Genomic DNA, 21817 nt, shown 5'->3' with positions numbered 1-21817 from the left:
TGGCGTCCCTGATGGCTCAGCTGGTGAAGAATCCGCCTGCAGTGCAGGAGACCCCGCTTCAATTCCTGGGTCGAGAAGATCCGCTGGAGAAGGGATAGGCTACCCACTCCAGTATTCTTGGGCTTCCCTTGTGGCTCAGCTGGTAAAGAATCCACCTATGATGCGGGAGACCTGGGTTCAACCCCTGGGTTGGGAAAATCCCCTGGAGAAGGGAAAGGCTACCCACTCTGGTATTCTGGCCTGGAGAATTCCATGGGCTGTATAGTGTGTGAGGTCACAAAGAGTCGGACATGACTCAGCGACCTTCCCTTCACTTCTTTATCCCTTCACCCTGATGGTGTTTAAATCAGGTGTCTCTGTATTTCATTGTTTGACACGAGGTCCACTGAATGTTCGTGCGTGGTGGCTGGTCTGTCCTCAGCTCATCTGTAAGATTCCTCCTGCCTTTTTGTGAGCTTTGCAGTCTATCTCTGAAGACACTGGGTTATCTGTCCTGCAGGGTCTCCCTGGGTTCTAGATTTCGCTTGATTTCCTCCCTGAGTTGTCTTTCAGAGCGGGCCTCTCTTGCCTGAGTTTCCTGTCCGTCAGTGGTTAGACCTGGAGGTTTGATCAGAGTCAGTTGTGATTATTTCTGGCCGGACTCTAGGTGCAGTCGTGTACGTCCACTGGGAGGACCAGCTCTGTGTGTGCAGGTGGGGGCACTTAGCAGCCGCGTGTCTTTTTCTTTCTCCTTAAAATCATTTTAATGACCTAAGCACACCCCCCGCCACTGCCCTGAGGGCCCTCCTCTTGGTCTCCAGCAGGTCTGTGTGGCAGCCTGTGAACCTCTGTCTTCTACCTCCACCCCTGTGGGGGGCAGGGGTCCCAGGGCCCTGGGGTGCTCCCGCCTCCCCACCGGCCCCCGGGGTTTCCTCCGGAACTCCATCCACAAGTCGGACGCTGCCGCCCGCCTCCTTGCTGTTCGTGTGGACTCGTTTCCGTGTGTGTCGGGTTCTCTGCTCGCCGTTCCTCCCGCGTCTCAGACTCGCGTGGGCTCGTCCTTCCCCGAGGGCTCGCCGGCGCGCCTGCAGCCTTCTCAGTCTGATGCGGCCCCGTCTGTGTGTGCTCTGTATGCAGGCTTGACCGCTGTTCCCCAGCACATGGTTCTGGCTTGGCAGCTGTTCCTCTGCCCTCGGGGCTGGCTCAGGTTCTCTGGCCGTTTCCACGCGCCCCTTGTCGGCAGCTTGCTCGTCCTCGGGGTCCACTGATCCTCTTCTCGCGAGTCTGCAGCTCCGCTTGGAAATTGCCTTGATCCCTGCCATTTGCTGGGGTCCCTGCTTGGTTGGGGCTCCGTGTCTTCCACCAGTTCTAGAAATGCTCAGCCATCTGTCTTAGGTGCTACCTCTGACCTCCGGCCTTCTCTGCGGGGAGGGGGTGGGCCCACACTTTGGAACCCACCGTGGGGCCTGAAACACAGGCTGCACCCTCCCTGCTGGAGGTGGGGCTGCCCCATGCAGGTGCCCAGGGGCCTGGGCTGGGGGATGGAGCAGGCGGGGTGGGTGAGAAGGGAGAGGGAGGACCTTGATGGCCTGCTTTTGCAGAGCGGTGAGGTGGCCTGGGTTCTGCCCCGTCGTCTTGAGCTTTCTCCCCCGCACGCTCCCGTCCTACAGAGGCCTTTTTCTTTCTTGGACAAAAGGAGAGAAGGGGGTGGAGGGGGCCCTGACCTACACTCCTCAGCAGCTGCCGCGGGATCGGCACTCCGCCCCGAGGAGATGAGGCCGGCACGCTCGCCCTCTCGTTCCTTGTGAAGCCGACGTGTCTCCACATCCTGTTCCCATCCTTTCAGTTGAGAAGCCATCTTGGCTCCATGTCTGGGGTACCTGGGGCCCCTCACTCGCACTGCGGGCCTGCCCTCCGGGGCCTCCACCCCTGGTGTGCTGGAACCTGAGCCTGGGTGCTGTGGATGCCTGTCCCCAGGCGCGCCCGTGACTCGGCCTTCGGTCATGTGTGCAGACGCTGAGGGCCAGCTCACTCCCTTCTGGGGGTCTCCTGCATCCTGACCACCAGGTCTTGCCTTGGGTCGGTAAAGTCGCCTCAGTAAAGTCGCCTTCTGGGCCCACTTTAGGGGGAGGGCGTTCAGCAGCTCGGGAGGCAGGACAGGCTCAGCTCAGCCCGCCGCGCCCAGATACCCCTCCGGCCAGGTCAGCTCCTCTGGAGTCTTCTCCCTGCATTCACACCTCCCTGCCATGGGATCTCCCAGCTCGAGGCTGCGTCCTGACTCTGGATGAACGCTGGTCACATGCAGGGCCCCTGGGTGGCTGCTGGTCCTCAGGGGGATTTGGACTCACATTAGCCCCGACCCCACACTGGACGTTGGAGACCAGGTGCCTGTGCCAGGGGCCCAGCCTCTTCTCTCTCAGCAGCGTTACCTGGACACACGCCCTGGTGCCTGGAAGTGGGGCCCTGGGCCTGCTTTCCACGAGTGGTCCCACCTCCCGCCTGCTGGCCCCCAACCGGGTCCTCGCTGGTGTCTGCAGACATGCAGGCGCAGCGGGGACCTTGAAGAGGAGGATCACGGCAGCTGCAGGAGAGGCCCTCACGGTGGTGGGTGAGGGGTGGCCGGGCCCCAGTGTGCTTGCTGATGGCCTTCGACTCTCCGCCAGGGAGAAGCCCGCTGAAAACTTGGCGCTTAGGGAGGAGGTGTGAGCGAGTGGAAGTGAAACCCAGCTTTGAGGAGGAGACAGTGGAGAAAGACATTACCTGGTATTAATGGTGACTTGTTTTTGGCAGCGAAAGTGAGCTGTCAGGAGCTTGCTGTTTGCGTCTCTGCTCGGCAGCCGGGTTTGCTCGGTGGTGCTGTTTAGCCTGTTTTCCGGGACTGGTTGGCTGGCTGCACCCTTGGGGCTGTGTCTCGGCCGTGAGCAGGGGCTCTCGGAACAGACCCCTGTGAGCCTTTCAGGAAAAGTTGAGGCTTTTCTTGGCTGGAGAGCATGGGCCTGTGGGGTGCTGGAGCCGTGGGCAGGGACCTAAGGGGTCCGCCGGCCCTGGTGGCAGGGAGTGCGGCTCAGAGCCCCAGAACATGCATGCTCGGGCTGCAGGGGGCCTGATCACCCGAGCGCTGCTGGAGCCCCGGGCTCCCCGAGCGCAGCAGCTGAGCAGGGCCCAGCCTCTGTGGCTCCCAAGTCCACAAGCTGTTGACCACCCCACCTGAGAACCACAGTCCCACCCAGGATGGCCTGTGCCGCCCCGCCTGAGAAGCACTGCCCCAGGGTGGCCTGTGCCACCCTACCTGAGAACCACAGTCCCACCCAGGGTGACCTGTGCCACCCCGCCTGAGAACACCCCCAGGGTGGCCTCTGGCGCCCCGCCTGAGAACCAGAGTCCCACCCCAGGGTGGCCTGTGCCGCCCCGCCTGAGAACACCCCCTGGTGACCTGTGCCACCCCACCTGAGAACCACAGTCCCACCCAGGGTGACCTGTGCCACCCTGCCTGAGAACACCCCCAGGGTGGCCTCTGGCGCCCCGCCTGAGAACCAGAGTCCCACCCCAGGGTGGCCCGTGCCGCCCCACCTGAGAACACCCCCAGGTGGCCTGCGAGCCCCCTCCTCCCGGCTCTTCCTGCTCTGTCGCCCGTGGGCATCCCGTCGCCCCTGGTTAGTGTCCAGTTCCGAGTTTGCCAGTGAGACTTGCTGTGTAGCCTCGGGCACGTCACTTAGACTCTCTGAGCTTGTTCCCTGCCCGTCAGTGGGGATGATGCTGGCATCCACCCATGTCCTGCAGGGTCCCTGTTGACATGTGAAGCTAGCCCAGGCCAGCAGCGACTCAGGGCCGACCTGGGGGATTGCCACGTCTGCCTTCAGCTTGAGGCACTTGCTCTGCTCCCGCCTGTCTCTGCTTGCTTTTGAAGGGTAATCCACTGCCTTCTTGTCTGGAGGCAGAGCCCAGGCTGACCAGGGCCTGAAGGTGCACACTGCTCCCTCGTGATGGGCAGGTGTGTGCAAGGCACCCGCGCGTCGCGTCCCTCCCCGCCCCAGGCCAGATGCAAAGAGCCTTCCCATGTAACACATGGGTAAAGTGGGAGTCGCTCAGTCCTGTCTGACTCTGTGTGACCCCATGGACTGTAGCCCACCAGGCTCCTCTGTCCATGGGATTCTCCAGGCAAGACTACTGGAATGGGGTGCCATGCCCTTCTCCAGGGGATCTTCCTGACCCAAGGATCAAACCTAAGTCTCTGGACATACGTGTATAAATACCACTATATGTGTTTATTTCTTTACATTCTGATCTCGGCTGAAAACAAAACAATATAAAACATAATAGTATGTTCTTGCTCCATACTGTTTGTTATTTATTTTTATTTTTCAAGCATAATTTATATTCTCCTGAGTTGCTCACATAAGCTCATTTCTTTGGCGTCGCCTGTGTACATACATCTGAATGAGGCGAAAAAGCAGGGAGAGCCATGCTCATCTACATGAGAAGCTGAGATGGGACCACTTGTCTTATTTACCTTCCCTACAGAATATTTTTAAATGTTTACATTGAAAAGCACTTCTGACTTCTCTACCTCATTTCCCCTTTATACACACACACACAGTATTACATAGAATAATTGTAATTCAGTTAAGAGCACCTTTGGGGAAAATGATACTGCATATAAATCAGTGTTTTGAATGGAGCTTGATTATGACTGTTCAGCCGTTTTGAATGATATTTCTAATAAGTTATGCACCCAAAGTTCCATGGTGAGATGACAGATCGAACGCATAGATCTAATTTCTCTCACTCCTGAAATTCACAAAAGCTCCAGTAAGGATATACACGTTATAAACTGTGGCAACCAAAACTCAGACTGTGGTCTCCGTGTTTCCCACTGAAGGAGCCCAGGTGTCCCTGGGGACATCGCTGGTCCCTCCTGGGGACCGGGGGGGTGCAGGGGCATTTCGGGACAGCTGTCACAGCCACACTGAGGGCTGTCCCCAGGGCCGCTGGTGGGTTCTGGGTGACCTGGTGCCGTCACGCAGGCTGCCCAAGGACGCGTGTGAGCATCAGGACAGGACTGCAGAGGCTCGGTTCACTGCGATCCCGAAGCCAGACCCGGCACGGCCACCTCAGTAGTGTTGAAAATTGGCAAATAAAAGATCGTCAAGGACTGGCCCTGCCTCTGCTAAAAGCTGTCTGTGGGGATAACGTGACACTTGACTTGGAGCCCTTTCACACCGGCCGGCAGCTCAGGACAGATGGGGCTAGAAGGGCCGTGTTGGCAGGCCCGGCAGCATCAGCGGGGAACACCTTAGCTGCTGGCGACACAGGAGTCCGGGGGACACCAGACCCTCTGGGGGCGGCGGCCCTGCTGGGAATCGGAGCTGCGTCTCCCGGGACTCCAGACCCATTCCTGCTCCCAGGGGGTCCGTCGTGTGGGTCTGCACCTCAGGTGCAGTCAGCGCGGGCCGGGTGACCAGGGTCTTCGGCCCGTCAGCTGGAGAGGGTGTGGGCGAGAGGGAGAAGGGGCATCTGTAGGTTGGAGAGAGTGCGGAGCTGCACCAGCCGGCTGCCGCGTGCGGGCCTCAGCTGCGTCCTGATTGGTTTCTGGCTGCACAGGGTCTTCGCGCCGCCACGTTTTCTTTCAGCAGATTCTCGCGCTGAGGCTCGAGGGCTGAGTTGCCCCATGGCCTGTGGGATCTTAGTTCTCTTGACCAAGGATCAAACCCACATCCTGTGCATTGCAAGGCAGATTCTTAACCACTGGACCAGCAGGGAAGTCCCCAGTTGAATCTTGAGTTGAATAAAGTCTCAGAAATGTGTATGAGACTCTAAAAAAAATGATAATACTTTCTGGCTATTTGATAGCATCATGGAGTTGTTAACTTATTTGGGTAGGTTGACTGTTTTCTTAAGAGTTTATTTAGAGATACCACAGTCCTTATGGGTAAAGTGCTCTGCTGGCGGGTCAGCTGCAAAATAATCTAGAGGGAAGGGGAGTGGGCTGGTATGGAAGGAAAGGCTGGCCACAGGGCGGCAGTTGTTGGAGCTGGCTGACGGATCCTTGGGAGGTGATTATACCATTATCGTTGGCTTTGTGTTTTGTTTTTTTTAATTTTCCCTAAAAAATTATCTATCTGTATTCCAGGGAAAGGCCATCAGCTCAGAGATGGGTAAACAGGGACGTCCCTGGTGGCCCAGCGGCTGAGACTCCGCGCTCCCAATGCAGGGGCCCGGGCTCAATCCCTGGCCAGGGATCCAGATCCCACCCGCCCCAGTGAAGATCAAAGACCCCACGTGCTGCTGCTGAGACCCAGTGCAGCGAGACCTGTAAGGGGCATTCAAAAACACAGGGCGGGGAACAGAAAAGGAAGCAGCTTCAGCAGCTGTCTGGAAGGTGGAGATTGAAGTCACAGGTCACACTGGATTTGGCCAGACTCCACGCCACCCTTGGGTCCAGCCAAGATCCCAGCAGGTGGACGCCACGGCATCCTTGGAAAGCAGCCCCACATCCCGCCTCCAGGACAGGACCGGGGCAGGAGGGGGCCGGGCCGAGTGGAGTGGAGGCTGGAGGGCAGCAGGCACGGTCACCCCCCCACTGCTACAGCCTCCTGCCCTGCAGCTCCGGGTGCCTCAGACCCCAACCATGGGTGCCGGGCGTGTCCTGACGGACGCCAGCTCCATGCACCACCTAGCAAAGCTCAGCCTTGAGTCCCCTCTCCACTCACAGCTTAGGATCCTTGCCTCCATTCGTCCTCAGGGACACAGCCACAGAAAGTATGCAAAACCCAGTGAGAAACTTAGAAAATACATTTAAGGGAATCTTGAAGAGAGTTGAGCATTAGACACGGAAAATGGGGGAGAAGCAGAAAGAAAATCAGCGATTGTTACAGATTTACCACCAGGTACTGGAAGTTCCCAAAGGGGAAAAAAGAGGAAAGGGCGATGGTCTGCACGATGACCCAGGGAGATTCCCCATGGCTGGGGTGTGAGCTGCCAAACTGGACAGGTGGCGTGGAGCTCCACGGTGGGTGAGGGAAGATCCTCACTTCCAGAGCCTCCTAAGAACGCGGCAGGCAGGAGCTGGTCTGCCAGAGGGAGAGCAAAGGGCACGCATCCAGAGTCAGAGCTTCTCAGTAACAGTCTTGGGAACAAGGAGGTAGGGATGTTGTCTCCACCATCCTGGAGGAGGTCACTGCTCCCTGGAGTTCTGTGCACAGGCAGAGGGACGATCCCTGGACGAGGGCTTGAGCACACGTCCAGACAGGACACCATGCGCCTCCTTCCCGAGACACAGGAGGAGGCTGAGCTCCTGCCAGGAGAGGGCAGCCCAAAGGAAGAGGAGTGGAATGAAGGGGCACGAACGGCGGCCCTGGGCAGCCCTGGGAGGCCTGGGGCCAGGCTCGGGGAGGGCGCAGCTGTGCGGGAGGCGCTGTGCAAGAGCTCTGCAGCCTCCAGAGCGTCTGAACCTCCCTGCCTCCAGCCCTCACTCACATGAGGCCGTGCTTCTCCACGGGGCTCCTGTGCCCCCCACCTGGAGGGTGCACGTGGAGGGCACACCTGGAAGGCACACGTGGAGGGCGCACCTGGAAGGTGCACCTGAAAGGCACACATGAGGGCACACCTGGAAGGCACATGTGGAGGGCGCACCTGGAAGGCGCACCTGAAAGGCATATGTGAGGGCACACCTGGAAGGCGCACCTGAAAGGCATACGTGAGGGCACACCTGGAAGGCACACGTGGAGGGCGCACCTGGAAGGCACACCTGGAAGGCGCACGTGGAGGGTGCACCTGGAAGGTGCACGTGGAGGGTGCACCTGGAAGGCGCACAGGGAGGGCACACCTGGAAGGCACACATGGAGGGCACACCTGGAAGGCGCACCTGGAAGGCACATGTGGAGGGCACATCTGGAAGGTGCACGTGGAGGGCACATCTGGAGGGCACACCTGGAAGCACACATGGAGGGCACACCTGCAAGGCGCACCTGGAAGGCACACGTGGAGGGCACATCTGGAAGGTGCACGTGGAGGGCACATCTGGAGGGCACACCTGGAGGGCGGCTGGCTGGAGGGCGCACCTGGAAGGCGCACCTGGAAGACAGCAGGCTCAGGCAGCAGCAGGAGGCAGGGCGGTTCTCGTCCCCGTGTTGGTCCCACTGCGGGAGGGTGGCCCGTGGTTTTCCCGGGGTCACTCTTGGCCTCGCCCCAGAGGAGCTCTTCCTGTCAGCTGTCCTGGAAGCTGAAGCAGCCTGGCCCCAAGACTCTTGTCTTTCCCTGGGGGCCTTCGTCTTGCCTCCCCGCACCCACAGCTGCTGATTGCAGAGGACACGTGTTTAGGGGTGCGTCCTGGAAATTGTGACCACAACACGCGGAGGTGCTGAGCAAAGTCAGCACGGGGCTGGGGGCCTGGGGAGCAAGGCGGGGGTGTGCCAGTGTGCCCCGGGGTGTGTGACGCGTTTTGTCATAAACGTTGAAAACGTTTTGAGATAGGTCATGCATTTTTAATAGACCCCCGTCCTTTCTCCTCCTCCTCCTCCTCCCCCCCGCAGGCATCTCTCTCCTCCCCTCACACAGGCAGACAAACGTCAGTGTGAGAGGAACTCGTGCTGACACGGATGAAGCATCTGTTATTGTCCCCTAGATTTGAATGAGCCGTTCTTTACTTGAACAGAGCCCACACTCTGGCCCTGCTTTCCAAAGAATAGACCTCCTCTTTGTTTGCTGTCTATGTGATGACATGAAATAGTGTTATGAACAGAAGAACCAACCCATGTAATGGAAAATTACAGTCCTTTCTTCTCCCCCCGATCATTTATTTTTTTAAAAAAATCAGAGACTAACAGATTTCTTTTCTATTTCTGATTGAGAACTTATAGGTCACGGCCCAGCCTCGCCATTTCTTATTGAAACTCTGAATATAGTCTTTGTGCTTTTACTAACGTCACGAGTCTGATTGTATTAATATGTTTCTCAAGGCACAACCTATAAAAGCAATTTTCTACTCTGCCGTAAAATATTCATGAGAATACAGGCTTTTTTGTTTTGATGCCACATTCTTTAAGTAGAGAAAGTCTCATTGTTTTCTTCGGGGAGCTTTGGGTCAAAAGCACCAGCAGCTTCTGTTGGGAACTTGTGGCATTTCGGCAAGTTTTTGATACAGAAATAGTCGCGGGCATGTGTGACGCACCCTCCAGCAGCGGAATGAGTGGGGACTGTGGGTCTGATCCCTCAGCTGGGGCTCTGGCTGCCTGGGGGGCCCGCCTGGCCTCCCGAGGCTGAGCTCAGGCGGGGAGAAGCGCCTGGCCTGGGTCCCCAGCCCCGCGTCCACGCCAGGGCTGGTGTGCGTGCCTGTCCACAGGGCCGTCTCCCGAGGTGCCGGAACGGCCGGCGCTGGGCACGGTCTGTCCGGCGGAGCTGATGTCTGGCTTTGCATTCTCTTTGCATTGGACTTTCTTTAGCAGAGGATGAAGTCTTATGTGAAACCTCAAAAGGGGAAATTCCAGCAGGCCTCGCCTCCCTTTCTCACAGTAAATGGTGAGGACCACCCGTGACCACCCCGCCCCCTGGCCTGGTGCCCCTCTTCTCTGCGGGCAGGATGGTGTTGCCCGGGGGTCTCCTTGCCGTCCCCTCCCTGGGCCACCTGCTCTGGTTTCCAGAATGACTGGAGGGGTGGGGTGTGTTTCCTTCTTACGTTCCCTGCAGCTCTAGACTCAAAGGGAACCCGAGGGAAGGGGCAGTGAACACAGGGAACCTCAGACCTCCCCACCCCATCCACGCCGGGGCGCCTGCCACATCCTCCCTTCCCGCCCTCGGCCCCCGCCCCCTCGTCTCTCACGCCCAGTGCCCCGATGCCAGCCCCTCTGCATCTGAGGCCCGGCCTCCCCCTGCCGCTGGCACCCCCAGCTGGGCCTACAGGGCCCCCCAGGATCTGCGGATGCAGGCCCTGTGCCCCAAGCGAGTGGTCCAGGCGCCTCCTGTGTCTCCGCCCCCATGCCTGCCCTCTTAACACTGGCCGTCTGGGACCTGGCTCGCCTGCCCCTTCCCACTCAGAGCTGCGGCCCCCGTGTGGGCCCTTCCCCAGGGCGTCCCTCAAGCCCTCTGCCCTCTCCTGTCCCTTTGCACGGCAGACCCACTGCAGGCTGGACTGGGAACAACCCCCCAGCACGCAGCACAGACGAGGCCCTGGCGTTTTTCTGCAGTGAGGGGATGCAGGCGTAGGAAACATCTGGCCCGTCCTGTTTCTGAAGTTGATGAAACAGATCCCGCAAAGTTGTTTCATGTTCAGCGGTTTCCGAGGTTAACTATTGGACATTTCTGATCGTCCTCCTGACCTCGCCAGTGAAAAATCAGGAATGGGGAGATGGCGTGGCATAGTTTCCCTGGTGGCTCCAACAGTAAAGACCCACCTGCCAGTGTGATGCGAGTCCATCCCTGGGCCGGCGAGATCCCCCGGAGGAGGGCCTGGCACCCCACTCCAGCGCTCCTGCCTGAAGAATCCCACGGACAGAGGAGCCTGGCACCCCACTCCAGCGCTCCTGCCTGAAGAATCCCACGGACAGAGGAGCCTGGCGGGCCACAGCCCATGGGGTCACAGAGCTGGATGGGACTGCGTGACTAACGGCAGCAACGTGACGCAGTGAGCGGACAGTGTGTGGGTGTCTTCTGTGCAGCGTCTCAGGCTTGACCTTGTTCCTGTGTAACATCTCAGGTCGCCTTCACACGTCGCCTAAGGGGACCACCCCCTGACCACCCCTGCCATCAAGGCAAGGGAGGTGATCCTGCTTACAAAAGGCAGGCAGTACGGTTATCTCATTAATTCTCTGTGGCTTCTTGAGCTAAAATACTGTTCCCTGACCAGATAAGAAGAGTGTCAGAGACACTGCAAGCCAGTGCACACATATGGACGTGGACCCAGATGTGCCCAATGAAACGGTTGCAGGCTCAGTCTGTCAGTGATTCTGTGTGTGTGTCTGTAACCCAGGAAGACAAAGTCAGCTTTATCTTTACAAAGCAAAGGCCAGCTAACCTGAGGGGATCTGCTGAGTAACTCACCTGTTAATCCATGAAAGAACTAGGCAGGTTAACCGGTTAATGAAGAAAAACTTTTCATCCTCTTCCAGGGAAGCAGAAAGAAGAGCCAGAAAGCCTGCCGTCATACACAGACATGGTGTTTTTCAGGCAGCATTCAGTACCGTCGTTAGTGAAAGCAGGGAAATACTCAGCCCTTCCCCACCCCCGGGAGAAAGGAAAGCAGAATTTCCTTTAAGACGTCAAGTCACTTTCCCTCTCCTCTGAGTCCCTTTCCTGAGCCCTGCTCCCTGTCTGCCATAATATTCTATTCCTTAAAATAGAGTCTGAAGCAAATGGAGGGAAATACTGAGGTTTTATGAAACTGGTGTTGTTTACACAGTTTTTCCATCCTGCTATGTTTCATAATAAAAATGATCAAAGAAAGAAAATAAAGGAAGTCAGTAAAGCCCCGTCTCTGCCAGCTGTGTGTTGTGGGGGTGGGATGGGGCGCCACTGTCGTCTGGGCCGGTTCACGCGGACAGTCACTTGTGTCCGCTTCTGCCACATAAATATAAAATAAAAAGCCCTTCACACATCAAGCCTGACACCCAACTAGAAAAAAACAAATACATTTAAAACGGAGTTTGCACCTCACTGATTTTGGGAAAAATCGAAGAGCTGGTATTTACCCAGGGCTTGTTAGGACGTCAGAGAGAGGAGAATTAGATGTTTTCTGAAAAATGATTGAATATTGAGGATTTTCCTCCATTCCCAGGGGCCAGGGCCCAGGCGTTCCGTGCATGCAACCTGCCCTGGGCTCTGGGGGCCTCGGGTGGAATCCAGGCTTAGTTCTGGCAGCGGGAGAGGGAGGTGGTGACTGCAGCTCCGGAGCCAGGCCCCTGCTGTCCCGGGTAGCGCCCCACGCCCTGCCCAGGTGAGCAAGCCTGCAAGTGCAAGGCCGCATGTCGGTCCAGGACACCAGGGCCCCCGGCGTGGGCTCAGGGTTTAGGACCCAAGACTGAGCTGGAGCCAGGCCTCCCCACCTCACTTCATTCGTCAGCAGGACGGCCGGCAGGGGCCTGCCTGTGTGGTGACCACTGAAATGGGCTGTCCCGAGGGGTGGTTCCACTCCTGGGTCATTTTCTAAGAATCCACCAGAACCAAGGTGGGGCCAGCCTGCTGTGTCTCTGACAGTCCACTTACCTCATCAAGAAGCAGTATTTTAGCTTAAGAAAATAAGCACAGAGAATTCATGAATGGCCATACTACCTACCTTTTGTAAGCCCCTCATTTGCCCCAGTGGCAGGGGCGGTCAGGGCTGCATGGCACTTCCAGAGGCACTGGGTTAGATCCGGTCTCACCCAGGGGACCCTGGGACCAGGTCCAGGGCGTCAGAATGCCTGACTGCAGAGGTGCTGCGACGAGGCCCCCTCCTGGGTGGCGATGACTCTGGAGGGGAGACTGGCCCAGGAGCCCTGTCTGCTGAGCGGGGTCTCCCCCAGACCTCTGAGCCCCCGGAGAGGCCCAGCCTCCGGCCCTTGGGCCTGTGGGTGGGCAGGTTGTGAGCGGGCTTTCTGGTCGAGGCGGGGCCCCGGGGTCTCTGCTGGGCTGTCTCCACTTCTGGGGGTCGGGGGGTATCTCTGACAGAGACCCTCAGGGAGGCAGCCCCGGAGCCTCTCTGGGAAGTCGGAGGCCCACAGCCAGTGGCCCAGCTTTTCTGATATAATCCCGTCCTGAGAGGAGCGCCCACTTGGGGGTATTTTGTGAGACCCGTAATTGGAGTCCTGGTTTCTGCCTCCTCTTCACTTTTAATTTGGCGTTGATCTACAAGCCTTTAGATCAATTCTGCTTCCGTTTCTAATCAGAGCCAACTCATGGCTGTTCGTGGGCCACGCCTCTGTGCGGTGAAGGCAGTTTGTTTCTTAGCAAAGCGCAGAAACGGCCCCCTGCAGCATGAGCCAGGCAGGCCATCCGGGGGAGCCTTGCGCTGGCTGTCTCCCAGAGGGCGCGACCATCACCACTGAAATGCGCTGCGCACCTGACGCGCCTGTCTGGACCACTTCGAGGGCACGCGCTGTTCCAGGGGCCCTTCACACAACTCTTCTGTGGCTTCTTGCGAAGGAGGAAAGCATGCTGCTCGCCCCTCTGCCTGCAGGCAGCCAGGGCTCATTAGAGCCTTTTCCTGCTTGCTCTCTGGGTCAACTTTCAAAAACGGCATCAGAAAAGGCCACCAGGCCTGCACCCAGGCCCCTTGAGCGAGCAGGGCCTCTTGGTGCAGGGCAGGGCAGAGGCAGGAGAGCCCATTTGAGTGTGTGTCCCAGTCCGACCTCCCGCTGGCTTCTGCCTGAGGGGTGGGCCCCTCGGAGGAAGAGGGCGGAAGGCCCGAGTCCTGCCTTTTGAGCCTGTTGAGTAGGAAGGGGGAGGAGGCATCTGAAGTGAGCAGTGGCTCTCACTGCGTGGGCGTCCCCGTGGTGGCAGCGTGGGCGTCCCCGATGGCAGCGTGGGCGTCCCCGATGGCGGCGTGGGCTTCCAGGGAGGGTGGCCGGAGCCCGGCCAGGACGGTGGGCCACCTGGTCACCGGCGCCTCTGTTCTGTGCTCTCTCCGCAGTGGACGTGGCCTCGGCCCTGCCTCTGCCGGTGGCCCCCCCGGGGGTGCCCATGGACCTGCGCCTGGACCACCAGTTCCCGCTGCCCGTGGCGGAGCCGGGCCTCCGCGAGCAGCAGCTGCAGCAGGAGCTCCTGGCGCTCAAGCAGAAGCAGCAGCTGCAGAGACAGATCCTCATCGCCGAGTTCCAGCGGCAGCACGAGCAGCTGTCGCGGCAGCACGAGGCCCAGCTGCACGAGCACATCAAGGTCAGTCCCTGCCTCGGCCCCAGGCCGGCCCGCCGCGCGCCCAGACGCCGCCGCGCGCGCCCAGACCCCGCCGCGCGCCCAGACCCCGCCGCCCGGGACCTGCCCGGTGGCCCCGGACTGGCCCCCTGTGTGTACCCACAATTCCACAGCCCAGGACAAACTCCAAGCCCACAGGCCGGCCCACTGTGTGTGCCCACAGTCCCGCTGCCCAGGACCACCGCCCCCAGCCCCGAGCCCGGCCCGCCCCGCCTGGCACTCTGTCTCGCCTCCCAGGACCTCCCCAATGATCTGCTGCCAGGCTGAGGTTGATGCCTGGGGGTGTTCCTCACCGGACCGTGTATACCTGCGTGTCAGCACTTGGAAGCTGGTTGTGGCCAAGAGTGGAAACAGCATTTAAAGGCACCTTGTAGAAGCTTAAAGCAGGGGAGGAATCTTATCCTTGGGCTTCACCTACACACATATGTCCCCAAATAGCGACATTACCAACAGGAAGAAGCGCCAGAATACTAGCAGTGGTCACCTCTGGGTGAGGTGTTTAGGAGTTGTCTTTATTTTCTTCTTGGGAGTTGTCCATCTTCTCTCCATTTTTCCCACTGACTTTTTATAATTGCGGGGTCTGCTGCTGCTAAGTCGCTTCAATCGTGTCCGACTCTGTGTGACGCCATGGACGGCAGCCCACCAGGCTCCCCTGTCCCTGGGGTTCTCCAGGCAAGAACACTGGAGTGGGTTGCCATTTCCTTCTCCAATGCATGAAAGTGAAAAGTGAAAGTGAAGTCACTCAGTCGTGTCCAACTCTTCGCGACCCCATGGACTGCAGCCCACCAGGCTCCTCCATCCATGAGATTTTCCAGGCAAGGGGGGGGGCGAGCTAATATTTACTTTCATTTAGATGGGATAAGGAAAAAACTAACATAATGTTTTCTTTTTGGTATTTACTGTCTGGTGTGTGCTAAGTCACCTCAGTCATGTTCTTTGCAACCCTACAGACTGCAGCCCCCCAAGCTCCTCTGTCCGTGGGATTCTCCAGGCAAGAATGCTGGAGTGGGTTGCCATGCCCTCCTCCAGGGGATCTTCCCGACCCAGGAACTGAACCCTTATCTCTTACGTCTCCTGCCTTGGCAGGCAGGTTCTTTACCAGTAGGCCACCTGGAAAGCTCCATTTGCTGTCTACATGTATTTTTTTCTGATCCCAGATTTTAAAAGCAAACGTTCCAGGAAGACACGTGCACTAGTGAGGCACAGAGAGGTCATGTCACTTGGTTGAGGGACCACTTATAACGTCTGTGATCACGTGTGTCACCACACTTAGAACCTTGCAGAACCTTGCTGTTCAGTGGAAATGTGTACACGTTAAAATTCACAGGTAGTTCTACGTTTCCTGTAGCCACCTTAAAACACCCAAAGAAACCAGGTTGTGTGAGTGATTTATTGTTATGTAACAAATTACTCAAAAGATTTTTAGCCGCTTGAAATAACAAACGTGTTATCAGATAGCTCAGCTCCCACAGGCTGGGGATCTGGGGGCAGCTCGCAGATGGCTGGGCCTCTCGTGAGGTGTGATCGGGCGTGGTCAGGGCGGCGGTCTCACCTGAGCATGGGGCCGGGCCTGCAGGATCCCCTTCCCAGCTCACTCAACCCCTGGTTTGGGGCAGGAGGCCACAAGTCCTCCTCACCTGGGCCTCTAGGATCCAAGTGACCAAGAAGGAGGTCGCAGTGTCTTCTGAACAAATGTTGAAGGTGACCCCCCCACACCCACCCCTGCTACGTTGCTCTGCTGTCATAGGCATCAACCCTCCCGGCAGGGGCCCAGCCGAGGGGTGGACACCAGGAGGCAGGAAGGAGTCTTTGGGGGGCCACTGGGGACCTGGCTGCTAAAGGTAAAAGTAATTTCAGGCTATTTTATTTAACCTCGTATTTCTAAAGTGTCGCTTCAACCCGTGACCCACATAAGTGGTTGTGGCCGTGCTGAGTCTGGGTGCACGCCGTGGACCAGACACGTAGAGCCCGTTTCCCTGTGGACCAGCTGCACTGCGGCCACACGTGGTCAGTGGCTGCGGGACTAGGTCCTCACCAAAGTCAGTCTAGATAACCGCCGTTCGGTACCAGCGAGCGCCGCCTGCAGGCTGCCCGATCTGTTTTGTCCTTGAAGCTGCAGCCTCCTGTTCTCTGTGAATCCCGAAAGCCATCTGAAGAGCCCGCCCCGCCCACTCGCACTGCTCACCCCTGGGGTGCGGTTTCCTCTCCTCACCAGCAGGCTTCTTGAACTTTCTCCATCAGACTCCTGCATCTTGATGTCATCTCAGAAGCCTGAAAGGTCAGGGCAGCACGTCTCTTCCGAGTCCTTTACCCGGCCTCCCGGTGACCTGAGGGCCCCCATCTTTGGAGGCAGACCCCCTCCACCAGGGGTCCCCCAGCCCCCCAGACCTTCAGGCCAGAAGCCCGCAGATCAGGCCAGAAGCCCGCAGAGAGGATGGAAGCCCCAGAAACGCAATTCACAAACCTTCTCAAGGTGACGTGTTCTCTGCGCTTTGTTTCTTTCTCCATTTACAGCAGAGATCATATTTCTGAAGCCATTTAAAACTATGTAACCGTCATCCCATCCGCCGGCCTCTGTTTTGACGATTTCCACTCTCTTCACAAGCCAGCATCTTTTGGTGACATTTGGCAGTGGTGTTTGTCAGACAGATTTCTTGAGCACACAGTCTAATTAGTGTCATTAAACCATCAGTGAATTTGAATAGGATTTTATAATTAAAAAAAGAACGGTGTTTTTAAAAGGGCTTCCCTGGGGCTTAGATGGTAAAGAATCTGCCTGCAATGTGGGAGACCCAGGTTCGATCCCTGGGTCAGAAAAATCCCCTGCAGAAGGAAATGGCAACCCACTCCAGTATTCTTGCCTGGACGATCCCATGGACAGAGAAGCCTGGTGGGCTACAGTCCCTGGGGTCGCAAGGAGTCAGACACGACTGAGTGACGAACATAGAGTGTTTAAAAGGTAACGGAAGTTGTTAACCTTGGGTAAGGATGCTCTCTCTCTGGGGTTCCAACACTCAGCGTCACACTGCTTCTGGACGCTTGCTGGTTGTGGCCGCTCAGGAGCCTGTCCCCGTCCTGTCCTACACTTGGTTCTTTCCTCCCCGGAAGGGGGTCCTGGAGCGTGGTCAGTGGGGCCCAGGGTCTAGGGAGTCGTGAGTGTGGGTGTCAGCGAGTGTTTATGTCCAGAAAGCCTTTCATCAGCTGGGACTGCTGAGCGGGTCAGCCGGCGAATGCGGTGTTCTCTGGCTTTGCCGCTTTGGTGTGTCATTTTAAATTTTCTAAGCGTGTTATCGAGGGAGTCCCTCTATCTCATGTTCCCAGCCAAAGCGCAGCGTGGTGAGAGCAAGCAGAAGCGGCCCTCCCTACTCTGCCTCCCGACCCCTAAGAGCCCACCTCAGCTCCGCCCGCAGCTCGACCGGAGCGGGCCCGGGACTCCCCGTCTTGGGCCCTCATCGGCAGTCTCAGTGGCCTTTGTTCCACTTGCTGACAGAGCTTCCAGCCCAGCCGTTGCCTTCTGTCAAGCTCTAGACGTTACTCGTGGACTTTCTCGATGACTGTGGCTCCAGCGTAGAGAGGAGACAGGGGTCTTCAGAGAGTGCTTCCAGGAGGGTGACAGGTGGCTCTGTCGTGCCAGCCCCAGGACCCTGTGGGATCGCTGGCTGTGGATGGACAGGAGCCTGAGGGCGCCATCAGGAGCTGGTAGAGCCTGCACACGCCCGGCGTGAGTGGCCCCAGAGCTGAGGCTGAGCCCCATGACCCCGGTGCTGCCGCCTCCCCGTCTACACTGCAGGCTCCCCTCCCCTCCCCATCTACACTGAGCCTCCCCTCCCGCCTACACTACAGCCTCCCTTCCCTGTCTACACTGCAGGCTCCCCTCCCGTCTACACTGCCGCCTCCCCTCCTGTCTACACTACAGGCTCTCCTCCCGTCTACACTGCCGCCTCCTCTCCCGTCTACACTGCGGCCTCCCCTCCCGTCTACACTGCGGCCTCCCCTCCCGTCTACACTATAGCCTCCCTTCCCCGCCTACATTACAGCCTCCCTTCCCCATCTGCACTGCCACCTCCCTTCCCCATCTACACTGCCGCCTCCCCTCCCGTCTACACTACAGCCTCCCTTCCCCATCTACACTGAGCCTCCCCTCCCGTCTACACTGCCGCCTCCCCTCACGTCTACACTGAAGGCTCCTCTCCCCGTCTACACTGAGCCTCCCCTCCTGTCTACACTGCCGCCTCCCCTCGCGTCTACACTACAGCCTCCCTTCCCCATCTACACTGCAGCCTCCCCTCGCGTCTACACTACAGCCTCCCTTCCCCATCTACACTGCAGCCTCCCCTCCCCGTCTACACTGCCACCTCCCCTCACATCTACACTGCCGCGTCCCCTCCCATCTACACTGCAGGGTAGAGACCCGTCCTGACGCTTCGGTCTGACAGGTGCGATCCTGGGGGATGGGGCTGGTTTTCTGCAGTTCCTACTTGTAGCCCAGACTGTCGGCACCGTCCGTTAGGCAGATTTCCTTGGAATAAACCCTTCCTATGAAAGATACGCTACGGTGTATTTCGGTGGTCTCATCGGGCCTCCGTCCAGAAGTGTGCCTGCTCTCTGCGAGGCTGTGTCCAGCTTGGCTCTTCTCTCCGCAGGTCTCAGGGTATCTCCTATCTCACAAGTGAAAAATAAAAGTGCTTTCCTCTCTTTATTTGCACGTCCTTTTTCACTAGTGAGGCTGAGCTTGTGTGTATGAGAAGCCTGCTGTGGTTGGTACCGTCTCCCTGGACAGGAGAGCTTTAGGAGCTGTGTGTGAAGCCTGCTGTGGTTGGTACCGTCTCCCTGGACAGGAGAGCTTTAGGAGCTGTGTGTGAAGCCTGCTGTGGTTGGTACCGTCTCCCTGGACAGGAGAGCTTTAGGAGCTGTGTGTGAAGCCTGCTGTGGTTGGTACCGTCTCCCTGGACAGGAGAGCTTTAGGAGCTGTGTGTGAAGCCTGCTGTGGTTGGTACCGTCTCCCTGGACAGGAGAGCTTTAGGAGCTGTGTGTGAAGCCTGCTGTGGTTGGTACCGTCTCCCTGGACAGAAGAGCTTTAGGAGCTGTGTGTGAAGCCTGCTGTGGTTGGTACCGTGTCTCTGGACAGGAGAGCTTTAGGAGCTGTTTAGCAAGCGCGTGACACTTTTCCTTGCAGGGAAGTGGATAGAATTGAAAGGAGCCTGCTTTTCCGGCCTGGGAGCCAGGCCGCGGTGTTTACTGTCTTTATTACCTGCCCCAGGTGGCTGAGCGATGCTGCCTGGACCCCAGCTTCTGGGTCGTCTGAAGCAACTTATAATGAGCCCGGAGGACACGCTTCGGCGGCCATAGCCCTGGTGCGCGGGAAGGCGCGTGGCTGCCGCGAGTGCCGCGTCATTCCTGAGCCCGTCGGCACCCCGTGAGCACACGTACGGTCAGGGCTGGCTCATAGCCTGCACTCCGCATTTCTAGGAAGATGCCTGCCGCCCTGGGGGCGTGGATGGCCTCTCCATGCCGCGCTCTGCCCTGCGCCGCCCCCGGCTGGTAGGAGGAGAAGCGCCGAGCATGTTTCCAGAGCTGGCAGCCGTAGATTGTTCTGCAGAGAAAACCCTCTCGTGTGGCCTTGCACCATGGCCTCTCTCTCATCTCTCCTCACTGGCTCTCACTGATAAACGCGCTGCCTCTGGTCCGGCCCGGGACCCTCACAGGCGCACGTAGACCTGCTGTGTGCTGGATGGCAGGGAGGGGCCAGAGGACACAGCCTGGGTCTTCATCAGCCCTGAGCTGCCCCGGGAAGTGTGTCCAGGTGGCGGTGAGCCCCGTAAAGAGGAGGGGTCGGGGTGCCCTGCAGGGTGAGGCGACCCTCCGCTGGTCTCCAGGGTGTCCACCTGAGAGGAGGCAGCGTGTCCCGGCAGTGGAGCTGGGGTGGTGGGGGTGGCGGGCTCCCCCTGGGCCGCTGTCACCGCCCCACTCCCCGCACCACTCACAGCGGTACCCTGTCCGCAGCGTCCGCACGTCCGGGGCGCCAAGCGTCTATGATGCAGGCCCTCCTCTCTCTGACCCGCCTGTGGATGGCTGACCCTTTGTGGCCTTTGAGTGTCCGATTTGGGGGGAACCTGAGTGACTCGTCCATGGGACCTCTTGATTACTGCTGCTGTGCTCCATGAGGCTGGAGGGAAGGGTGATTTGAACTTAACTGAAATGAGGGTGCCTCTTTGATTTGAGCCAGTAAATCCAGGGAGATAAAGATGGACATGGTTCCATTTCAGAGGACCCCGTAGGCAAGAATATTTTAGTCTCGCATGGGCCCTGACCACCGTGGCCAAGTAGCTTGTGAGCCTGGAGATGAGCAGCCTAGAGGAGGCCCCCTCCATCAGACTGGTGCTCTGGCCCCCAGGGGTTACTGGTCTGTCCTGGACTTCTCCCCAAAAGCGGGCCACCTGAGCCTTAGAAGCTCTTTGACCATCTTGGAAAAGCTTGATGCACAGAGCTTCTGGGTCCAGCCCCAGGTGGACATGGCCTTCACCGTGGCAGCCCCATGCCCCCAGGGTGACCCCTGCTCTGCCCCGGCCACGCCAGGCTGTGCTAGCGCTGTGCGTTCTGCGGTGAGGGGCCACCTGAAATCCGTGCGTTTATTTTCACAGTGACTCAGGAAGTGGGTGGCAAGAGCAGCCACCGCATCAGCCGGAGGCAGGGTCGAGAGGCCTCGGCCAGCTCCCTGCCTGCTGCGCCCACTGCGTGTTGAGGTGGAGACAGTCCCACGAGTGCCTTAGAGGAGCTGGGAAGGCCCCGCGCTGGCCCGCTTGCTCAGCTCGGGCGTGGCCTGGGCCCCTGGTGGTCCTAGCCCCGGGGGACGGCTCAGCCCCCACGGAGCCTGGCCTGCCTCTCCGGTCCTGGCCCTGCCGACCCAGGCTGTCCTGTGTGCGGGTGTGGGCCTCCCCAGCCTGAGCCATCAGCAGATGAGGAACAACAGGAGCAGGTGGTGCCCACCACCTGCGACCAGGAGCCCTCCTGAGACGGGCCAGGTGAGCCTCCAGCTGCCCTTGGCCTGGAGCAGACAGGCAGCCCCAGCGGCCTCTGCTTTCCCCTGGGGCCTGGGCTGGGCGCAGAGACCACGGCACGTCGCGCATCCTTCCTGTTTGGGCAGAAAACGAGCTGGACCCCTGTGTTCAGTCGGCCAGTCGTGTCCAACTCTCTGCGACTCCACAGACTGCAGCACGCCAGGCCTCCCTGTCCTTCACCATCTCCCAGACTCTGCCCAAGTTCGTGTCCATCGAGTCGGTGACGCCATCCAGCCATCTCACCCTCTGCCGCCCTTTCCCCTTCACGCCATGACGCTGGGGATGCCGGAGACCCGGTTTCTTAGCGCTCCTTTCACTAAAACTGCGCAGCAGCCGTTCTCTGCGAGTTGTGTCGTCCTGTGAATTTTAATCACCGGGATCTAGGCTGGTTGTTTCCAGAGTCTCTTTGTAATGATAATTGAAAGATCTCACTTTCCTTTTCTGGGTCCTGGCTGAAACGTAAATATTGTGAGACCAGATTCAGCAGATTTCTGTCTGTGCCTCATTCACGCGTTAAATGAACGCTGAGCAGTGGAAGGGAGCCCGGGCTGTGTGTAGGCAGTTTGAGGGCATCGGTAATACCAAGAGCGCCAGGTTCTTCATCCCAAGACCTGCTGTTCCGGGCACCTTCTTGGCTTCCCAACACCACACAGCCCTTTGAGGTGTCTGTTTCCGAAGGCCAGCGATGCTGGTAGAATCCCAGAGTGGCTGGCAGTGGCCTGGTGATGCCCATGAGGGCCTGTACCCCTGGACATCAGGTACAGTGCCATTGGGCCCCAAGGCAGGATCCTCTGCATCCAGGCAGATCAACAGACATTTTCTCTGGTGGAAGAACCTCCCTGGGTGAGCAGCCCTCCTTCCTGGAAGGAAACTAGCAGCAAGGGACATGGCTCCTTTCC

At 58.5% G+C, this 21817-nt stretch overlaps 1 protein-coding gene across 2 annotated transcripts in view; it reads left to right on the top strand.

Annotated features, from left to right (window-relative positions):
* Nucleotides 1-21817, top strand: part of HDAC4 (histone deacetylase 4) — a 288523-nt gene that overhangs the window by 167005 nt on the left and 99701 nt on the right. For both annotated transcript variants that reach the window (XM_052636482.1, XM_052636481.1), the window contains exon 5: nt 13580-13824. In XM_052636482.1, the coding sequence (XP_052492442.1) occupies nt 13580-13824 (245 nt within the window). The remainder of the gene's footprint in view (nt 1-13579; nt 13825-21817) is intronic.

The sequence above is a fragment of the Budorcas taxicolor genome, chromosome 3 (genome assembly GCF_023091745.1).
Source record: "Budorcas taxicolor isolate Tak-1 chromosome 3, Takin1.1, whole genome shotgun sequence".
Classification (NCBI taxonomy): Eukaryota; Metazoa; Chordata; class Mammalia; order Artiodactyla; family Bovidae; genus Budorcas; species Budorcas taxicolor.
This window is presented reverse-complemented; position numbering and strand designations above follow the sequence as displayed.